The 22,108-nt window shown below is 63.5% G+C and overlaps 1 protein-coding gene across 1 annotated transcript; it reads right to left on the bottom strand.

Moving 5' to 3' along the window:
• Nucleotides 1-1,546: 1,546 nt before the first annotated feature.
• On the bottom strand, nt 1,547-21,511 carry TPPP (tubulin polymerization promoting protein). The gene is made up of 4 exons (XM_052659147.1): nt 21,444-21,511; nt 9,843-10,163; nt 5,024-5,177; nt 1,547-4,913 (listed from the first exon to the last, which is right to left on the bottom strand). The coding sequence occupies exons 1-4, from the start codon at nt 21,509-21,511 to the stop codon at nt 4,719-4,721; spliced, it is 738 nt and encodes a 245-aa protein (XP_052515107.1). The 3' UTR covers nt 1,547-4,718.
• Nucleotides 21,512-22,108: the final 597 nt, after the last annotated feature.

Below are 22,108 nucleotides of genomic sequence, written 5' to 3'. Positions count from 1 at the left end.
TTAGAATCAGCTGGTGCAGCTGGGGTTCTGTCTGAGACCGCATTGTCACTTGGAAAGAATGGACACAGGTAAGATTGGGTCTTAGAGGCCATGACTCTAGGGTCTGTGTCCACTGACAAGACCTCCTCTGATTACAGTTCTGTACTTTTCTCCATGGGGGTCTTCTCTACCTCTTGTTTATTCCTAGGTTTTTCTTATTTTGTGATGCCATATGTAAAAGATATATTTAAAAAATGTGTTTGTTTCATTATATGGAAATATGATTGACCTTTTGGTATATTAACTTTATACTCAGCAGTCTTGTTAGACTCTGACCAGTTTTCTGTAGGTGTACTGACCTTCCTAGGACAGGCGTAGCTCCGTGAGAAATGGCTCTTCTCTGTGTTCCACGCCGTCACTCTGGGTATTACTGTATGCGCTCATTTGGGTTTTGCTCCGAGTTCTGCTTTTCCATGCCGGCAGGCTCATCTGGTGCAGTGTGGATTATGCGTGGCCAGCCATAGAGGGCGCCTGTCTTGATACAGAATCAAGCGAGGCTTTCACCATTTCTCCGACAAATTTGAAATAGGTTTTTTGACCTTGCTCCTTCTGTTGGTTTGCTAAGAACTTGCCATCGTGAATGGATGACTTTTATCAATAAGACACTCTTCTCACGCTTTGGGATGACCGTACGGCTTCTCTCCCTTGTTCTATAAACCTGTCCTTACACGCATCCTGCTGCCTGTGCCCCAGCAGGGCCGGGGGCTCCTCTGGCCCCTGACCCAGACCCTGGCGAGCCTGGCTGTGGGCAGGGGCCCCACTCCCTCCTGCGCCCTCCCGAGCCGGGCGGTGCTGCAGCCCGCTCTGGTGTGTTTCTGTAACCAGCTGATGTGACCGACAGGCTTTGGTTTGGGTCGGCCGTCTCGCCCTGCGCTGCTTGTTCTCGTGATTTTTCTTCTCCAGTGTTGCTGTGTTTGGATGGTTTTCTATCGCTCACATCTTCACCTCTGCAAGTGTGGGCGCTGTGTGCCCTGTTCCAGTGTGGGGGGCATCACAGCGTGCTCGCTTGTTTGATCAGCACGGCTGACACCACGCACGAACTCTGACCATGTGACTCCCTGTGGCGCGCCACGCCCACCACCCCACCCCCGCCCGTGACGACCCAAAACCTCCCTTACTTTATGTCACTCCTGAGGGCGCCATCAGCCGCGTCCGGGGCTGCTCCGGGCGTTTGTGCTGTCATTTGTGTCCAGACCCCACTCCCCACTGTGAGCACTGTGGGGCGGTCCGTGCCGCTGTGGCCCCATGTGACTCCCGCACACACGGCGCAGCTGTAAGACCACAGGCCATGATCCAACACCTTTATTTGCCACTTTACCAACCGGACACAATGTTAGCAACAGGGAGCACACGAGGAGGTATGCAGACAGACAGCGAGCTTTCACCACAGGTTTGCGAGCAGGCCTCGGACAGCAGCTCCGGGGGAACACCATGCCTGCCCCCGACGGCCCCGGAGCTCCTGGAGAGCAGCTCCGAGCCCCCCCAGACGCCCCCGGAGCTCCTGCAGAGTGGCTCCGAGCCCCCCAGAGACCCCTGGAGCGCAGCTCTGAGTCCGGGTTCCATGCCGCTACCCGCTGCTTGCCCCAGCACACTGACCAGGTGGCGCTCTCATCACTCCCTCACAGTAAGAAAACAGTGCAAAAATAGACCGCATCTCTATGTACATTTATTTCCCTTTCCTGAAAAGACTTGGTACAAACCAGTAGCCTATGACCCCTTTCAAGTCTGAGTCATGTGCGTTTCCTCGTTGCCTGGCTTGGTCTGGGGACAAGAGCGTTAGCCAAAAGCACCCCCGAGTGCGGGGCAGCCCCTCCCTCCCCGGGCGAGGCCACACCGCTGAGGCGAGGGGCCCCAGAACGTTCAGTAGTCAGTCTGTGGAGGGAGGCTGCCAGGGGGCAGAGCTCTGAGGACGGTCTCGCCACTTCACAGTATGGCTGTCGTCAGCCTGTGCCGTGGGGACAGCTGACAGTGGCACCAGCGCCCACTGGGTCCTGGGGGGGGGGGGTCCACACCGGCGGCCTTCCCGGTGACCGCGGGCCTCGTGGGCCGTGGGGCCTGCCTCACCTCCCTCCTCCCACATGGCCGCAGAGGCCTCCTGACCGCAGGGTGCTGGGCTTCCCACAAAGCCTCCACCCCCAGGCCACGAGGGGCCGCCTCGGCCTGCCCTGAGCTGGCGGCCCCTGGAGTGTGGACGGCCCAAGCCCCCACCTGCCTCTTCCCGACCGGTTTCCACCTGCTCGAACCTTAAGACTGAGGATACTCAAGGTGTAAAAATACTCCAGTACAAATATAGACCTCTTCCTGTAATATTTTAAACATACGTGGTTTCAGCTTCAGTTTTGGCGACCTGACTGTTGCCTGGTTGCTTCTCCTACAGCGTTAAATAGAAATAAATACGGGGGCGGCGGTGCTCAGGTGCGCGCTGTGGTCCTGGCTGGGCGCCTCCACAAGGAGTGCCCCGACCACGTCCCCGCGTCCCAGCGGCTTGTTGTAGTTTCCTTGGCACAGACAGACATGTAATTTCTAGTTGACCGCGGTTAGTAAAAGCGAGTGGGTGTTGCAGAGAACATGCAGCAAGACGCACACCTGCCTGTCTGCAGCGTCTGTGCTGAGTGTGCGATCCGTGTCCATGCTGAGTTACAGGGCTGGCAGGCCCGGGACCTCCGCTCGCCCTGCCCTGAGCTGGAGGTGCATTTCCAGAGCTGCACTTAGGGAAGGAAACCTCAGCCAGGCCAGGGACACTCGAGACCCACCCGGATGCCTCTAGACGCCTCAGGAGCCCAAGAGCGTGGGGCTGGGGCTGGGCCTGGGTGGCCACGGTGCACTGACCTTCCCTGGCCTGGGGCGGGGCCACCGTGGCCGTGGGGAGCCGGTCTCCCGCAGCGGGGGTGCTGCCCTGAGGCCAGGCCTGGGGGCTATGGGACACGTGTTTCCCTACCTGACAGCTGCCTCTGGGAGAACAGCCCAGGGCAGGGGCCGGTGTCCTGCCCGCCTGCCCCCCAGCCTTCGGCTTCCTGGCAGTGGAGTGAGAGCCTGGCCGGGTGGCCTTGCTTCCCCGAGTTGGAGACTTCCCAGATGGCAGTGATCATGTCCTCCAAGTGCTTCCGGACGCCTGAGTTCCATCCCTCACTTCCCAGGTGTTTCTGCAGCGGGGTCTCAGGGGCTTAGGACGAAGCTGCCCGCGGAAGCCACTGCCGATCCGGCGTGTCCAGTGCTGACCTGAGCCCCTCTGCAGTGGGCAGGGCCTCCAGGTCCAGCAGGGACCAGCGTGTGTGGCAGTGCTGGCCTTCTCGCAGCCACGTGTGCTTGCTGTGGGCCGGCCGTGTGTCCAGGGAGGGGTGCCCCAGGCAGCCCACTGCCCTGGACCCAGGACGGACAGTGGCAGAGCAGTGGGCTCCAGGAGGCACTCCCCAGGGGCCGCCATGGGCTTTCCCAAGACTGACCCCAGGGCCCTGGGGCCTAGCGGGTCACGTGCCAGGCCGCGGCCGTGCTCACGCCAAAGGGCACGTTGCCAAGGAGGCAGTGCGACCGGAGGCCCCGCCTCTGGCCTCTCGGAGACCCTGAACACAGATGCTGCCCGCCCAGGCCCTCCTCAGGCTGGGCTCGCCCTGCGATTTCTGCTCTCCTGGGCAGCAGTGGACGAGGGGGCCGGCTGGAGGGGGACGGAGGGGGCAGCCGGGCCACCCGCAGCCTTGAGCCCAGGAGTCTTCCTGGCCCAGGACTCGAGGCACAGGGGTTGTGAAAGAGAGGCCCAGAGACGGGCTATTCTGAGTCTTCCCTGAGCTGTTCTGAGAGCAAACTCTATTAACCATTTCTTATTTCTTCTCAGAAAAGTGAAATGAAATGAATTGCCCTTAGTTTCAGAATCCTATAACTTCACACTTCAAGTCAGTTTGGTCGACGGAGGAGGCTCCTTCCTTTGCACAGCAGCCCTCAGCTCAGCGCCCACCCTTAGCACAGCCTTGGTCCATGGGCACGCGTGTGTGTGTGTGCACGTGTGCAGCGTGTGTGTGTGTGTGTGCAGCCTGTGTGCGCACGTGCAGCCTGTGTGCGCACGTGCGTGTGTGTGTGGCCTGTGTGCGCAGCGTGTGGGTACGTGTGTGCACACGTGCAGCGTGTACGTGCGCACGCATGCAGCATGTGTACGTGTGTGCACCCGTGCAGCTTGTATATGTGTGCGCGTGTGTGCAGCGTGTGCGCACACGTGCAGCATGTGTGTACATGTGTGCACGTGTGCGGCGTGTGTGCACATGTGTATACGCGCGTGTGCCCGCCTCCCCTGCCTGCACGGTGCCCTCTGGGCCCCATGGGGCCCTGACTGTGCTCCCCCACGTCATCGGGGCTGCAGGTCGGCGCCCTCGTCAGCACAGACCTGACCCGACAGGGTCTGTCCCACCAGCTCCTTTGGACACCCCTTTGCTGCAAGCCAGTGGCCGGTGTGGTCTTGTTCTGGGAGACTTTGGAAAGGGCCAGCTGTCTAATTCCTGGCAGGGACGAAGCAGGTGTGTTAGGAAAGGTGAGTTCAGGGGCCAAAGCTGGGGTCCAGGGGGCGCGAGGGCTGGGCGGGAGGGAGGCGGTGGCTCCGCAGCCACCCAGCCCCAGGTCCGAGTTCTGCCGGTGAGTGCAGGAATGTAATGAAGTGGAGGTGGCGAGGGCCCGGACGACGGGAGGCCCGCCGGCTACTTGCCCCCCTGCACCTTCTGGTCGTAGGTGCCCGCGTGCTTGTAGCCCGGCACGTAGCCCGACTCATCCACGAGGTCCACGCGGCCCGCCCGGCCCTTGCCCCTGCCTGACGGATCGAAGCGCTCCTTGTGGGAGCCCGTGAACTTGCTGGTGTCCGTGAGCCGTGACACAGTGGGTGAGGAGATGGCTTTCTGCAAGAGAGCAGGGGTGTGGGGGAGGTCAGCCTGGGGCCCAGACCACAGACAGGGGCCGCCCGCGCGGGGACCCACACCTGTCCCGCCCACCTGCCCGGGGTGCTCACCGTCACCCCCGAGATGATGGGGGCCTTGCCCTCGATGAGCTTGTGCACCTCCCTGACAGCCTCCTCTGCGCTCTTGTCTTTGAATCTCTTCTTGGCGAGCTCCTCCAGCGCCTCCTTGAACTGCTCGAACGTGATGGTCCTGCAGGACTTGCCCCTGCAGGGAGTGGAGTCTCAGGGGGCGCCCGGGGGCCCCGTGACACCGGGGACCCCCGCCTCCCCTGCAGAGCCCGGAGCGAGCCTGCCCCTCCCCCACCTCAGCTGCAGTGTTTGCGCCCAGCAGCTGGTTGCCATTGGCGACGGCAGCAAATATGAATTGTCTTGCAGAGAAGCTTAAAGAAAGCACATCGTTTATGAAAGACTGGACATCAAAACACAGCCTCGTCTGGTTCTAAAGCAGGCGGGCGTGCGGCCTCCGTGGGAGACGGACCCGCAGAGAGAGAGGGTGGGGAGCACGTCGCCCCCCGCAGTGTGGAGGGTGTCTCAGTCCCGCCGGGGGCTCCCAGGCTCCAAGGGAGCACCATCCCCAGAGGATAGGACTGGGGGCCGCCTCCCCATGTCCCAGCCTGACCAGGGGCCTGGGAGCAGCTCTCCACGAAGACGCAGCCCCTGGCTGCCCGGACCTGGTAGGTCATCCTCCCAACTTCAAGATGCCTCTGAACTGGCTCTCCGTCTCTGAGAATCTTAGCTGGTAAACAGTTCCACGCCCTGGAGATCTCCCCCGGCTAATCCGTTCAGTGAGGGTTTCAGTGTTTTACAGCAAGAGAAGGTGGGGACGTGCCTGGGATGAGGAGAGAGGCCTCCTGCACGAGCCCGGACTCCAGGGGCAGCGTGGCTGCAGTGCCCGGGGTCCTCCCTGGGTGGAAGGTGCCACGCCCACGTTGGCGCTGGCCACAGTGGCCGCAGGACGGCGTCAGAGATGGGGAGCACGGGATTTCAACAAGGTCACAGAGGCAGTGAGTGGTCGCATACTGTCTTTTCAGCAAACAGAGCCACAGCGACTGGTGGGCCGTGTGCGGAGGAGTAGGCCTGGGCTGGCCCCACACCGCCTATAGTCTCACTGGACCACAGCCCTGCGCTTGTCCCAGCACCTGAACCGGCCACCTTGTGAGAGAGCATACAGGTGGAAATCTTTGTGACCCTGGCTTAGGCAGAGATCTTCTTAGAAGCAACCCCCCAAAAACAATCCAGGAACAAAAAATGAACTGGACTTAACCAAGACTTTTAAAACCATGCTCTTCAAAAAGATACTGTTAAGAGAGGCAAAAGGCAAGCCGCGGACTGGAGACAGTTGGCTGAAATGTTCGTATCTGAACGCAAATAACTCTCACACCTCAGCAAGCGGGAGAAAACCCAAGGCAAAAAGCTGGGCAAAATGTGCGAACCAGACACTGTCCAAGGTCTACCAGATGCAAACCAGCCCAAGAAGGACGTTCCATGCTGCCGGGCGTGGCGTGGCACACACCCACCAGCACAGCTGCCCTGAAGGCCGGATGAGCGCGCAGCGGGGTGCGGCGGGGCCCCTGGAAGGCCGGCGGCCCGCACAGCCCCGCGACCCCTCCTGGCCCACTTGCCCACCCTCCTGTTCACAGACCTGTTCAGTCACCAGAACTCAAGCAGCTCGGTGACGATGGACAGACACGCCTCAGGACGTCCCCGGCACAGAAGGGGACTCACACTTGATGCGTGAGCCTGAGGACACAGGACACGCTGACCGACTACACCGAGGTCAGGGTGACAGCGGAAGGAGGCCTCCTGAGACTGGACGTCCACGCCGTGGGTTGCGCCCGCCCCTGGAAGCCCCACCGCCCTGCACGGCCACTCTGAGGCCACGGGCCCGGCCCCACTGTGGGCAGGGAACCCGCTGTCCCAGCTGGGGGGTGACCCTTCATGGCCACGGGGTCCCGCTTGTTTGTCCCGGGCCATCAAAGGCGAGCCTGTCTCTATTCATGGGCTCCAGGCCTGACCGGCAGCCCAGTGTCCAGCCGGGGGGCACACAGCCCTCCCCGAACCACGGCGCCAGGCGCCACCAGCGTGAATCACTTGGCCAGGGTTGGGCACGACCGCCCAGGCCTCCGTCAGAGGCCACATTCAGATCACGTGGACACGGGGCCCGGGGCTGACCTGCCTGCCGCGCCGGGCGGGGCAGGCGTCCGCACCGTGACTGCCCCACAGAGTTCGGGGCCTGGTCAGGACCAGCAGGGAGCTTCCCCGGGGGCCCGTGGCCCGCTGCTGAGAGCAGTCCCTGGGGAGCTCTCCAGTGACAATGCCAGCTCTTCCCCGGAGGCGCCTTGACACAGCTGTGCAGACACAGGGCGCCTGTTCTGCAGAGCAGAGATGAGAGGGTCCCCACTGCAGACCCCCCTTCTCCCGCCTGGCACCCGGGTCAGAGGCTGTTGTCCTGTGGGGACGCTGGCCTGGCGGTAACGGGGTCACCGGGCACACACGTGGCCCCCAAGCTGAGCTCCCTGGGCGCTGCGCTCCCGGGCCTGCAGGCCCAGGGCAGGTCACCCGGGGACGCCGGGCGGCCAGGGATCCTGGCGGGGGGCCAGCCAGCCCTCCGAGGACAGAGGTCTGTGCCTCCCGGGCCAGCGTCACGAAGGGCCCTGGACTTTGGCCGACACATCCCAGGACGACGCAAGGGTCCCCCCAACCTGCCCCAGACCACAGATAACCTGCCGCCTGCGGGGCCTGGAGGAAGCCGACTCCAGGCGCCCCTAACCTGCAGGAGCCGGACACGGCGACCTGTTCAGAGAAAAGGAGGTGGGACCTGACCCCCAGCAGCCCTGGGCCAGGGGAGGCCTGGGGGGACTGGACCGCAGTGGACATACGAGCTGCCACATAAGTAGCGCCAGACACCAGTCCCTGCTTTCTGCCTGGCTCCCCTCTGCGGGCCACCTCCTGGCCTCACCCCCGGCCTGGGCCTGGGGCCCAAGGGCAATGCTGCTCACACGCAGCTCTGGGATGCCGGCTGGCCCCCACCCCAGGCCCAGGCTCTGCAGATGCACCAGGAGGGCCGCGGCAAGCCAGGCCAGGCGCTGCTGGATGCCTGCACGGCCTCAGGGGGCCGGGAGAAGGACCCCCGGACCCTGTGAGACCGCAATACCACAGCTGGAAGCAGGACCTAGGGGCGGCGTCCCTACCATCCTGGACGCAGGGGCGGCCCCCTGACGGGCCTGTGACACCGCGTCCCAGGAGCTCAGCCCACCCCACCTGCTCCTCAGGCCCCGTGGATACGCACGCTCCATGCTTCAGACAGTCCCCGCCCAGCCCGCGTCGTCCCAGTCAGCCCAGACGGGGCTCCGGAATCCCAGGGAATGTGACCACGGGCCAGAAAGCTGTGAGTGGGGGCCAGGAGGGGAAGCCCCCCCACCCACACCTGTCCCACCTGGGCACGCACACAGGGACCCCCGCCACCCATGGGCCCCTGACGGAGGTGTCGGACACCCAGTGTGCTCGTGGGAATGGCGTCCTGCGCTCACTCCTTTGGCCCTGGGGTGGCGGAGCAGGGATGGGGGTGGGGAGCCCGTCTCAGAAACAATAGTTTTCAATCAAGGCCTAGGGAAGAGGGCAAGAAGTTTGTTTAAAACTTAACACATAGTAACATCAAAACAAACAAGCGCTGCCATGGCGACAGGCCCAAACAGAGGCTGCAGATACCGGCAGGCAGCAGGGCCACTGAGCCATGGCAACTGCCCCAAACAGAAACAGCCGCCGCTGTCAGCCCCTGCGGCTCTGTGTCCGCGACCACAGCTCCCACGAGCTGGGCCACCTCTGCTGGGGCGGCCACCTGGGGACCCTCAACCAGCATGCACACGTCCACACCGCACCACGCTCCACAGACCTGGGCACCCAGGAGCCCGGCCTGTCCTGCAGGACCCTTCCCGGAGCACCGCCTACGTCTCCCCAAGGACAAGAGCGTGAGGGTGGGTCCCTCACTCCATACCCAGGAGGTCTGGGGGTCCGCCCCCAGGACAGGTCACAGGGACCCCATGGGGAGTCTAGGTTCAGGAGGGCAGCGGGAAGGAGCCACAGGCTGCTCTTAACTGTGTCTTGATCCCAACCCTCGCTGGGCCCATGCCCCCAGACGGCCAGCACCCCGCGAGCTGAGGCAGTGATGCTGGGGTCCGGGCAGCCGGGGGGCTGGGGTGGCCCGCGTGTTCGAGCAGCTGGCGTTCTGCCCTCTGGAGTGGGGCTGGGGCCAGAAGGGGCCACCCTTCCTGGGGCAGGAGGGCCTGTGTCCCCCCACTGCCCACACGTCCTGCACACGGAGCCTTGGGGCCTGTCCAAAGCGTTCGTCCTCTGGGTGAGCCCTGACCAGGGAGTGGAGCCCTGAGCTCTACGTGTGCGTACACGTGCACACGTGTGTGACGCGGCGGGTGCTTTTCTCGGGTGTGGTCCCGGGTGTGGCAGCCACGAGAGGGGGAGGGGCGCGCTGACGCCTGGAGGTGCTCACACGTGTGGACACACGTGGACACGCATGCAGCGGCCACTGTTCATTACCCCTGCCCTTCCCCACAGGTAAACACCCCCAGAGCTGAGGAGCCGCACCACGGGCGCCTGCTTCCGGCTGCCACCCCCGCCAGCCCCCGCAGGCAGCACTCAACCTCGGGAGACCCTCCCCCAACCAGAGCCCCTGGCCCCGCTCGAGGGACCCAGCCCTCCCCCGAGACGGCCCCCGCAGGCAGGACTCAGCCACCCGAGACCCTCGGGCCGGACTAGAGCCCCTGGCCCCACCCGGCTGCCCCACAGGTGTGGCTCTGGCCCCACCCGCAGGGACCCAGCCCCACCCTCGACGGCCCCGGGCGGAGCCGGCACGCACTTGATCTTGCTGAAGACGATGTCCACGTCAGTGACGGTCACGCTCCGGCCGTCGATCACCTGGCAGTCCCGGCACAGCTTGGACCAGTTCTTGCCGTGCATCTCCCGGCCTGACGCCCGGGCGTCCCCGTGCACCGCGAACCTCCGGAAGGCCTCCTCCAGGGCGCTGAGCTCCACGCCCGCCGCGGCCGCCGCCTCGCCGGCCCCTTCCGACTCGAGCGACAGCCTCTTGGCTGCCTTGTCCTTGGCGGGGTCCCCCGGGGACTTGGGGGGCGTCTTGTTGGCGGGCTTGGAGGGCTTGGGCTTGCTGTCAGCCATGTTGCTGGGAGGAAGAGATGAGAGGTCACCTGCTTTGTGGGCAGCTGTGTGAGACCCCCTGCCACCCACGGACAGCAGCCCTGCCCGGAAGCCACTTTGCAACCGTGGGGGACACCGAGTGTCCTGCGTCTGCTGCAGACACAGCCCAGCCCCTCCGGCCCTGGCTCCCTGTCCACCTGTCCCCAAGGTCCCAGCCCCAGTCACACGGGGAGCACGCGGCCAGCAGCCCAGGGGGTGCAGGACCACCCCAGCGATCCCCTCCCTCTCCCCCCGGCTCCTGCTCTGGGGGCTCCCCGAGCGACACCCCTCTGGGCACCGGTGGGGTGACACAGTCCCCCAGAGGATCCAGAGCAGTCACACAACTGCCCCCACGTCAGGGCCCAGCCTGCTGACTGGGGTGCCCCTCACCGGGTGGCCAAGCGGAGTGCTGGGGGGAGAGGGGGCCCCAGGTGAGGGCAGGCGTCTGGGGGACCCCAAGGGCTGAGCACAGCTGCGCCCAGGCCCAGGGTGGAGGCTCTGTGTTGGAGGCGCGGCTGACAGGGTCCAGAGCCCAGTGAATCCCCAAGGCTGGGCCCGGGTTCCCATGGGGCTGGGACACATCCACCTCCAGCAGCTTTGGGGGGCCTGGAGCTGAGCATCGACATCCCCAGAGGCACGGCCAGTGGCTGGGGCGGGACCCAAGAGCCCAGCCCCCGGAGGAGCAGTGGCCTCAGAAGAACCAGCAGGTCAGCGAGCGGAGAGAAGGCAGGACACAGCCCAAGCATGAGTCCGGCTGGGCGGCCAGAGCCGTGGACAGCTAGCTCACTCACAGCCGGACCCACAGAAAACCCTCAGGTCTAAGCACAGGAAGCAGCGCCCGGCCAGGCAGGAGTCCCCGACAGACCCGGCTGAACTCAGGACCTATGAGTTCCGCAAAAGAAAGGTCGGCACAGCTCGAGATGCGCCGGAGGCCCCGTGGCTGGTGCGGGGGGCCGGGGCTCAGGGCTCGGGGCCGGGTGGACACGGCTGTGAGCCCCAGAGCCAAGCTCTCCGTCCAGGGCTCTGTGTTCACCGTGAACACACAGTATCTAATAATCTGAAAATTACTTTAGCAAAAAGAACAGGAGTCAGGACTTCCCTGGATATCCAGTGGTTAAGGATCCGCCTGCCCGTGCAGGGGACCCAGGTTCGGTCCCTGGTCCAGGAAGGTCCCGCCCACCGCGGAGCAGCTAAGCCCGAGCATCACAGGTTCTGAGCCAGGGTGCCTGGAGCCTGGAAGCCATAGGAGAGAAGACAAGCTAACACAGTGAGCCAGTGCACGGCCATAAAGACCCAGTGCAGCCAAAACTGAACGAAAAAAATAGGAGTCAGACCCTGTGTGCGGGTGGGAAGCTCTCCAAGGGGACTCAGTGACTCCAAGGTGCTCTGGGAGAAGCCGGGCTGGGTGGGAGAGCGCATCACACAGCCCGTGTCGGCGCCGACAGGGCTGCAGAGCCGGTGAGTGCCTGCAGGCAGGATGCCTGGCAGGCTCTGTCCCTGTTTGCAGGGAGGCTTCTCGGCAGCTGGTCCTCATGTGGGCCAGGGCCGGGGCTGGGAGGACAGGTGGGTGGGCAGGGGACCTGGAGGCAGCCGCGTGAGGTGGCCTGGCTGGCCCTGCTGCGGCCCGCAGACCCCCGAGGCCTCGGGGGAGGGAAATGAGGAGGGGCTGTATGTCCAGAACTCTGCCTGGCAATGCCCTTAAGACGGGCGCCTGAAGCAGCCCCTATAGAAAAGGTCACACAAGACGGACGCTTACACACCACAGTCACCGCCTCTGCGTGACTTCAGCACAGTGTCCCAGCCAGGAGGGCTGAGAATCCATGATGACGATGTGCCTGCAACAGGACCAGGTACCTGTGAGCGGGACCAGGTGTGCCCGTGAGCGGGACCAGGTGTGCCTGTGACCGGGGCCAGGTGTGTCCGTGAGCTGGACCAGGTGGTGTTTTAAAGGCAGCATCAACTCTGCCTCTCCTGGTTCTCCTTGCTGGAGCAGAAGGCAGATGTGTGCTGAGAGTGAAGATGGAGTGTGGATTCTTTCTTCTGCAGGTGTGAATACACCTCCACTCCCTGGCTCCCTCAGTTTTCAGCCCCTCATCCTGCCCACAGTCTACACCCCAGCCTGCAGGCACTTCCTGATCGATGGCGCATCCTGCCCTGGGAATCCGGCTGCCTTCAGCCCCAGGCCCCTCCCACTCCTCAGCGTGCTCTGGGCCTGAAGTCTCGGTGTAGACCAGACGCGCTGCCTCCCGCGCCTGCCCCGTCTCCTGCGGGTGCCAGGTGTGCCCAGATGACCCAGCCTCCCTGGGAGGAGGGGACAAGCGTCGCTGGAGAGGGGTCTAGGCTGGTGTGCAGAGGGGCAGGATGCACACGTCTGGAGCTCAGACCTGCACAGGGGACCCTCCGCCCCCCACTCCCTACCCTCCAAGCTCCCAGCACCTCCCCAGGGGCTGTGTGAGGTCCTGCTCTGCAAAACCCAGGGCCGACCAGCCCCGAGCAGGCGAGGGGCCTTCAGGCTTCAGGACGCCCCAACTCCAAGCTTTGTGATTCTCCCACCTCATACCCAGCGAGCCGGGCTGGCAACACGGGGGAGCTGGAGCCACGGCGCAGGACCCCCCTCAGGCTCTGCCTGGTCACCGGGCTGGGCTGTTGGACCAGCATCGCAACCCCCACTTGAAGAGCTCGGGGGCACCTGCCCTGCTGAGTGACCACACCCTGGGGGCCCCATCCCAGGAAGACGCTCGGGAGTGGGAGCCAGGCTGGGAGGAGCCCCAGGCCCTGGAGCTCCTGTGGGCTCCTCAGGGTGGCTGGTGGCTGGCAGCCCCCACAATCCAGATCACGGGCAGCACCCTCCCCCCAGGCCAGGAGCCCGAGTCCCTGGGCCACGGCCGGGCCAACCGGCATGACCCCCAGGCTCAGGGTCCTGCTGACCAGCTTCTGTGTAAGAACTGCATGGGCTGTGGAAATGGCAGGTCCCTGAGCCTCTGACAAGCGGGCCGAGCTTGGACCTCGACAGACTGCCGCCCGCCCGCCAGGCTGACCGTCTGCTGAGGGCACCTGACCTCGGCCCCATGGAGGCCAAGCCACAGAAGGCCCCACGCCAGATACCGCTGGACACACAGAGGGAACCCAGAGGCCCTGTGCAGCGGGCGGACGGAGCAGAGGCAGTGCAGAGTGAGCGGGCACCTCCCGGGGCACCTCAGCACCCTGGCCGGCTCGGCCCCCAAGGGCCTAGTCCCAGGGCAGATGTGGCGGAGCAGGGAGGCTGGGGGTTTGACGCCCGCTGCCCTCACTGGAGCCCCGAGCACGCTCACTCTGCAGCCACGCAGAGGAGGCTGGGCGCCGGGTCAGCTAGGCCAGAGAGGACCCCCGCCCACCCCCCGGACCCCCGCCAGGTGTGAGCGCTGGACCCCTGCAGAAGAGCTTGCGGGTGGGGGGAGGAGGTGGACAGTATATTCAAAAGACCAAGCCAAGGGAGCAGACGCCACCACTCTGCGGCCCCCCACCCACCAGAGCTCAGCTCCCAGGGTGGGATCAGCCCCCAGCAAGGGCACAGTCGCCGAGCAAACAGCCCCGGGAGCAGCAGAGGCGGGCCTGCAGACCCGCTGGCTGCCCGCGGCCTGAAGCCTTGGCCCTTTATCCCAGAGTTCATTTGAGCCCAACGCAGCCATTTGGCAGTTGTTCATATTCGAATCACAATACGGCCACCACTCCCCACAGCTGCCCAGCACTCGACGTGAATGACCACCCGTCCCAGTCAGCGGAGCCTCCCGGGCGGGCACCTGCCCCTCGGAGCTGATGGTGCCTGGAGTCTCAGCGTGGATGCAGCCCCCCGCCCCAGCCTGCCCGTCACAGGCTCTGCAGAGGCCCTGGCAGGGAGGGGCGTGTGGCCACACTGCCTGGCGAGGGAGACGCTCCGGGCCTGCATCATGCACTTCAGGCCAGGGACCCCGAAAGGCCCCCAGAGGTGGGGACCTCCCGAACGGGGTGAGGTGTCCCTCGGAGCAGCCTGGTCACGGCCACACTGGTCCGGGCCCCAGAGTCAGAGGTGACGTTTCCAGGATGAGAAGAAAGGGGTGGGTGGGCAGTCTTTCCGAGGGAGGCGTCCACCGAGGACCAGGGCCACGCTCCTGCAGCTGCCCCACCCCCGAACCTGAGGGCTGCTGCCACTGGGCTGGGGCGGGGGAGGAAGAGGCCAGGACACGGTTACCAGCCCTGCCCTCAGCAGACCTCATGTGGACAGGGGTCACTGGGTCCCTGCGAGGCTGGGGGTTTCCCTCCTGGGGACCCCTTGGCCTCCCAGGAGCCACACCCGGGCCCCAGTGTCCAGGCCCCAGAGCCGGCCTCTGCCGTCAGCCTGCTTCTTACAAAGCCCGAGAACACAGAACTTGCAGCCCACCTGGTGCCACGGTAAGTCAGGTGTGCTCACACCCTCACAAGGTGGGTGAACCTTGTTTGGAAGAAGGGTCCCTGCAGACGTCATCAAGCTAAGGACCTCTGGACCAGGGTGGCCCTAAGTCCAGAGACAGGCATCCTTGTGAGGGACGGGAGGGAAGAGACAGATACAGAGCAGAGGCCAGGTGAAGGTGGAGGCAGAGACGGGAGCGCCGCGGCCCCGAGCCCAGGGGCCCCTGGCACCCCTGGGGGATGGAAGCAGCAGGAAGGGCCCCCTGGGGCCTCCCGAGGGAGCTCAGTCCTGCCACAGCTTTACCTCGGACAGGGCTCTGGCCCAGAGCGGAAGGAGGACACGTTTCTGCTGTTGCGGCCTTTTTATCCCAGGGTGCAGGACAGAGCGCAGAACTCGGGGATAAATGTCCTGCGGGCCTTTGTTACAGCAGCCCTGGACCCTCACACACCAGGGAGGCCGGGGGGCTGGGGAGGGGGTCCCTGCCCCAGAGAAAAGTGCTCGCGGAGGCCCAAGTGGTGAAGTGCCAGGCGGGCACACAGACCCGGTGGCCAGAGCCAGCAGCGGGCCCATCCTGGGCTCTGGCCCCCTGCTGCTGTGCACGGTGGGAGAGGGGAAGGCCTCGGCAGGAAGCCTGTCGTTCTAGAAACGTGGCTGCGGTGGGTGGCCTGGCCTCTCCCCGACGGCAGTGCCCGGCAGTCACCATGGGCCTGCACAGCCGGTCCCAGAGCCAGGCCTCTCCTGCCCGGGACCACCAAGCCCCCGGGATACTGCGGCACCAAGGGTGGGCCCGGTGGGGCTGCAGACAGTGGGAGGCCACGCACAGGCCAGGGGCAGGCCCAGGGCTGCGGGGCAGGCGGCTGCCCACACCTGACCGGCTGGCAGGTGGAGGACAGTGTGGCCCGCAGGCCTCAAAGCCCTGCAGAGGGGAGAGGTGGCCCCCGGCAGTGGAGTGGAGGCCGGGCCACCATCCCCAGGGAGCAGGAAGCCCCCGGCTCACCCCGGGGGAGGGGGGCCCCGTAGCAGCTGGCCCCACCCTCAGGGCTGGGGGCGAGGCGAGGCCTGCCAGATGGAGGGACGCCCGGGAGTGGACGGGCAGCCAGCAAGGGCCGCAAAGTGGGCTCCTCTCAACTCACAACGTGGACTTGGGGGCCCTGGATCGCTGGTGCCCCAAACACCGCTGGACACACCCACTCCAGAGGAAGAGACTCCCACTGGAGACAGAGACAATTCTCTGACATCTTTAGATCGCCGTGTCCACACATGGCAAAGAAACAGCCAAGCTTAACGGGAAGTGCCAAGAGCCTGCAGAGACAAGCGGGGACAGAAACAACGAGAGGCTCCACTCTCTGTACTGGACTCAGCTGGACACTGATTCAAAGTAACAGCGTGTGCCGTGTGCAGAAGAAATGGGTGGTACATGCCGTGTGCAAAGAGGAAGGGCAAGGTGAGGAATTCCAGAAGAGAACAGAGGCTGGGAGAATGCAGGAAGCGGCTTTGAAAAGAGAACACATAGAGTCTAGCCCTAAAAAGCTAACAACTAAAATTCAGAACTCAGTGGATCAGTTTCACAGCAGGGCAGATTAAAGAACTCCTAGACCAGAAATCCCCGAAAGAAAACACCTAGATGTGGTGTAAACGTGTGTGCACACACATGTATACAGACGCACACATGTACACACATGTACACAGGCACGTTCGTGTGTACACATATGTATGCAAATGCGTGTGTGCGCATGTATACAGATGCGCGTGTATGCACTTGTATACAAACGCACGCATGTACGCACATGTATACAGGCACGTGCACGTGTACACATGTATGCAAATGTGTGTGTGCACATGTATACAGGCACCCGTGTGTATGCACTTGTATACAAACGCACGCATGTATGCACATGTATAAGGCGTGCGTGTGTGTGTACAGTATACACGGGCTTTCCTGCTGGCCCAGATGATAAAGAATTGGCCTGCAGCGCGGGAGACCCAGGTTTGATCCCAGGTCGGGAAGATCCCCCAGAGACGGGAATGGCAGCCCACTCCAGTACTTTTGCCTGGAGAATCCCACCCATGGACAGAGGAGCCTGGCGGGCTCCTGGGGCTGCAGAGAGTGACTGACACCTGGTGTACACACATGAAAATAATTTGATGGAATTTAGCATTTATTCATCATAAAAATTCTTAGCAAATCAGAAAAGGAAGCACATTTCTTAGCTTCACAATGGACGGTGTGTTACTTGCTCAGCCGTGTGCTACTCTTTACCGCCCCATGGACTGTGGTCCACTGGGCTCCTCTGTCCATGGGCTTCTCCAGGCCAGAATACTGGAGTGGGTCACCATTCCCTTCTCCAGGGGATCTTCCCGACCCAGGGATCGAACCCAGGTCTCCCGCATTGCAGGTGGATTCTTTATCATCTGAGCCACCAGGGAAACCCTTGATAATGGGTACCTACAAAAAACTACAAAACTATGTGGATACTGAACAAGTTTCTCTTCCAGCTGGAGTAAGGCGAGGACACCTGTCTGCTGTCGCCGCTTCTGTTCACCTCTGCTCAGTGTGGTGAGACAAAGACAGAGTGGCATAAACGCGGAGGAAGAAGTGAAACAGCCACTGCTCCCAGTTTCTATGACTGTGTACACACAAAGTCCAAAGGGATCCTGGGAAAGTTTTCAGAATCAGCGTTGAGTTTATCAAGATTTCTGCCTACATGGTAAACATACAAAAGTCTATTTTATTTCCACGAAGCAGCAAAACCACACAATCACAGTGTTTAGAAATACATCATTTAAAATAATGTGAGGAAATCAATTTCCTAGGGATCAATTTAACAAAAGTTGTGCAAGACCGTCGACTCGTCACTGAGAGAACAGCAACGTCACGAACACAGACTGAGGCTGAGCGCACAGAGATGCCCGTCGCCCCCGAAGTCACCCAGCTTTAGTCTAATCCAACCAAAAGTGCCCACACCTGTGTTTTGTTCTGGGTTGGGAGACAAGCTGGAGGCAAAGCAAACGAAATGGCAAAAGATCGAGGATTAAGCAGCCAGCTTGGAGGAAGAGCAGGTGGGGGATTCGCCCAGCGGTTTTGAGACTTGATGGGAAGTTCTGGAAATGAAGTGGTGTGTGGTCCTGGTCTAGGACAGAGAATAACCCACGGGGCAGAAGAAAGCTCCCCACTCACCCGCAAGGCAGAGACAGTGTGGACGGCAAGGTGGTCCTGCAGGAAAAGAGGGAAGAAAATGTTCTCCAAGAAAGGAGACAGGCTTACCGACTGGACACACGGCGAGAAATGAGAATTAATTCAGGTGCCGACTGCAGCAGGAGGCAAGGCCATTAAGCCCCAGGTGGGTGATGCTTAAGAACATCTGATGTCCTTGCGTGGGAAAGACTGTATACGGCACACAAGACCACTGTCCCCAAAGCAGAAGACTCTGAAATGGACCCAGATTAAAACGTGGGACTTCTGCTCCTCCAAAAGTGTCAGTTAAGGAGTGAAAAGGCGGCTGTGGGGTGGACAAGGTGTCTCCCACGTGCAACCTACGCTGCTGGTCTCCAGAATCTAGAGAGAGCCCTGGGGATCAACCAGGAAGCTCGGAGGAATCCGCAAGGCGCCGGGGGGGGGCTCGGGTGCCAGGCTTGGTGGAGACGCTGGGCCCGTCACTGTGGCCTGAAGCGCAGGCTCCGCCCCACGCCCTGCAGGCAGCCATGGCCTGCCCCGGGCTGCTGGCAATGGGGCTGCGACTGGGAGGCGGCACCCGGGGCCCTGCAGACTCTCGCCTGTCCCCCAAGGAGCAGAGCAGGAGGGCTCCTGGTGGCCGCACTCACAGGAACCAGAAATCAGAAGCAACTCAGGGCCCGTGGGGCACAGCAGAGCAGCGGACGGTGGTGGCGTGCTCACAGAACGGACGCGTGCTGACGGTGCGAGAGCACGTGCCCCGAGCCGAGGTCAGACTAGACGAGGGGTGGGGGGCAGACAGGTTCAGGCTGGAAAGCCAGCAGGAGGCAGAGCCTGGCCCCTGCAGGAGACAGAAGGGTACCCCGGGAGGCGTGGGCCCAGGGCTGCGGAGCGGAGTGAGCCCTGGACCCGCTGCCGGAGGCTGCTCAGGCTCCGAGCTGTGGCCGCGGTGGCCGGAGGCAGAGGGCGTGTGAGACGTACAGCTTCGTGACGTTCCCGCCAGGGCGGCCCTCCCAGGATTCACCTGCGTCTGGGCACCTGGGCCCTAACACACGGGTGCAACAGGGTGAGACCCTGGGAAACTCGGCCCAGAGCAGGGGGACTGTGCTGGGCACGCACACACGGGACAGGAGGGGCACACTCAGGGACGCCGTGCAGCAGGGGAAGGGCCCCGGGTGTTCTTAGCTCCTAGACTTGGAGAAAGGACAGTCCTCCCTCTCCACAAATCTAGCAAGAAGAGGGAGAGCGGTGCGAGTGGGAAAATGAGCTCCCCACCCCCACGTCGCAGAAGACACGAGCGTTCGGTGCCAAAGTCGGAGCACCGTCATCCTCACAGCCCGTGGGAGTCAGCTTGCGTGTTCTCAGCCAAGAAGGTTCTTCCTTTGGACACTCACACATTACATTGTGGTTGAGCTTCTCTGCATGTCACCGCACGTCCTGGTACAGTCAAAGGGCAACTCCGCAGCCTGCAAGGAGTCTTGCTTCCCTGCCAGGGCCACAGCACACTCCTGACCCTGCCGTGGTCCTCTCCCAGCCCCGCCCTCCCCCACACGCCCTCCTGGAGGCTGCAGATCACAGACCCTGCACCCCCTGGCGACGCGCGCCCCCCCCCCCGGCAACACACCCTCCTGGTGACCCCCCCAGTGACCCAACCCCCCGGCAACACAACCCCACCACCACCAGCGACACACCCCCTGAGGACGCAACCCCCCCTCAGCAACACACCCTCCTGGTGACCCCCCGTGACCCAACCCCCTGGCAACACAACCTCCCCCCGGCAGCAACACACCCCCTGAGGACGCAATCCCCCCCCCGCAGCAACCCCCCCCAGCAACACACCCCCTGAGGACGCAACACCCCCCAGCAACACATCCTCCCAGTGACCCCCCCCAGTGACCCACCCCCCTGGTGACCCCATCCCCCAGTGACCCACCCCTGGTGACACCCCCGTGATGCACCCCCCTGGTGACGCACCCCAGGAGCAGCCACGTGAATGCCGCAGAGGATGTGCCCTCCACAGAGGCGCTGCTGAGCTGGGACACCGAGGTTCCGTCGAGGATGCTGGGGTTTGGGGGTGCCAGCTCTGGGGATCCATGGACTGTGACCCCACAGCCACCTCCACAGCCAGAGAGGAAGCTGCTCTCCCAGGAGGGGCTGGGTGGTGAGCGGGCACGCCAGGGCCCCGCAGGCCCCACCAGGGCTCCACTCCTTCCTGCCCTGGGGACACCTGTCAGTGGGGCGGCCAGGGATGGAGGTGGGTCGCTCTTCCTGCCCGCGCCCGAGGCCTGCCTGGCCTTTGGCTTGTGAGCTCGGGTGGGCTCCTCACAATGCCCCGCACCCCGGGTCTGCCGGGGCTCCAGGGTGGCGCCAGGCGGGGCCCGAGGAGGACCTGATGCCCGGTGCCGCGTGGCCCCCACATCCCCGGATGGCATCTCTTGTACGTGCTCCTCCAGCCTCACCAGCAACATCACCAGCTATAAATAGCCCTGGCGCTAAGTCAGCAAGCCTCTCCCCGAGGAAGCGTTTAATTCTCAGCCTCTTCTGCAGGGAACGGCTCCTCTACCCACCGGGGAAGCGAGCCACGTGGAAGCGGCCCCGGAGGGCCCTTTGGCTGCTCATGGCTCTCTCTTAAGCCTCAATCCGTGATGAGCCATTTTAATTTTCTTCACGAAATTCTCCTGTGATTTGCCCATTTCCCACAGTGAGCATCTATAACCTTGTATGTAGTGAAAAGTTTATTTATTGCTACTTCAAAGGACTCGCAAAGATTAGGCAAACAACGTAGAGGCGACAGGAACATGGCCCCACACGGCTTCCTCTGACCTCTCTCACATCATCATTCCAGAAAGAAGAATTTCTTAATGTAGTACTTAAATGATGGCACCTTCCTGAGGTCCTTCTGAAAGTCATGAAGGCCACGGGCCCCTTCCCCAAGAAAACACGCACGCTCGTGTGTGTCGCGCTTGGCAGATACTCCCAGGAAATTCACCAGCACCGCCTTGCCCCCTCGCTATCCCTGAGCCCTGAGATTCCAACCGCCGGGCTGGAACAGGGGCCGGTACCAGAGCCGGGATCAGGAGTCCAGGGGAAGGCCCCCTCAAGGCGCCCCTCCAGTGGCCGCCCACCCCGCTTCCTGCCTGCTCCAAGCTCGCCCTCCCCACCCCATCGCTCCATCCCCGGATGTGGTCCCAGGGCATTTGGAGTTCAGGTCAGGGTTCACTGACCACCGCCCAGGCTCTGGGGAGGCCCTGCCAGCAGCCCTCCCTGAGAGACCAGCCCTGGGGAGCCCTAGGATGCGTGCTGGGGGCCTGGGAAGCTAGGCCTTCCATCATTCGCAAATGTCAGACCAATCAGCCAATAAACGCACCCATGGGCGACGGCACAGCCGCTCACCCGCAGAGGTGTCTCGTCTTCAGAGAACACGAAACGCCCATCCGCACGGCAGGCGCGGGGCCCTTCTTCCCACCCCATTTCCAGGCTTCATTTACATAACTGAAGCCGCAGATAAAGGGTTTCTCCGGATCCTCCTCCAAGGGCGGGGCTCTGGTCCCCAGGGGCGTGTGGAACGCACACACACTGGCCGCCAACCTCTTTATCTGGACTGACGGTTACGCGCCCACAAGCGATAAGCAAACCTAACACCCCTCTGGCGGATTCTGGGTCGCAGAGTGTCGGCCTGACACACTCGCCCGCTCCGATAGGGCCCAGCAATGCCCGACACAGAGGGGCGGTGTTCTCGCCAGAGGATCGCGCTCATTCTGGGCCGCGGACGCAAACGGCCCTTTCTGTGGCCCTGAAATTCGTGCAGCGTGACAGCGGCTCCATTTCAAAGCCTCCAAGCCCTAAACTCCTGCCGTCTCGTTGGCAGCCGCCATCCCGGGCCTGGGCGTGTGAACGGGGTTTATGCAGATGGGCGCGGAGGGGGAAGGGGCTGCGAGGGGCGCGCTCTGTCCTCCGCGCCACGACGGGCAGAAAGGCCGGGGCGCCCCAGCGAGGGCCGATCTCAAACCCGTCCTCTGCATCGCCGGCCGCTCCAGCCCGCGCCCCGCCGCCGCGGGGGTCCGAGCGCCGAGCCGGGCGCCGGCAGCTGGGGGGCGCGGGGCCTCGGGGAAGGGACGCGGCCGGCGCGCGGGTGCAGGTGGCCGGAGAAGCAGGCGCCTCGCGCCCCGAGACCGCGCCCCGCGGCCACTTACCTCGGAGATGCGGCGACCGCAGCGGCAGCGCCTCCGCGACTCGGCCGCGAGCGACCCGGTGCCCGGCCTGCGCTCGCGCCGCCGCTCCCCGCGCCGGCCCCGCCCCCGGCCCGCTCCCGCGCCCGGCCCGGCCCACGCCCTGCGCGCCGCGCGCTCATTGG

The sequence above is a fragment of the Budorcas taxicolor genome, chromosome 20, assembly GCF_023091745.1.
Source record: "Budorcas taxicolor isolate Tak-1 chromosome 20, Takin1.1, whole genome shotgun sequence".
NCBI lineage: Eukaryota > Metazoa > Chordata > Mammalia > Artiodactyla > Bovidae > Budorcas > Budorcas taxicolor.
This window is presented reverse-complemented; position numbering and strand designations above follow the sequence as displayed.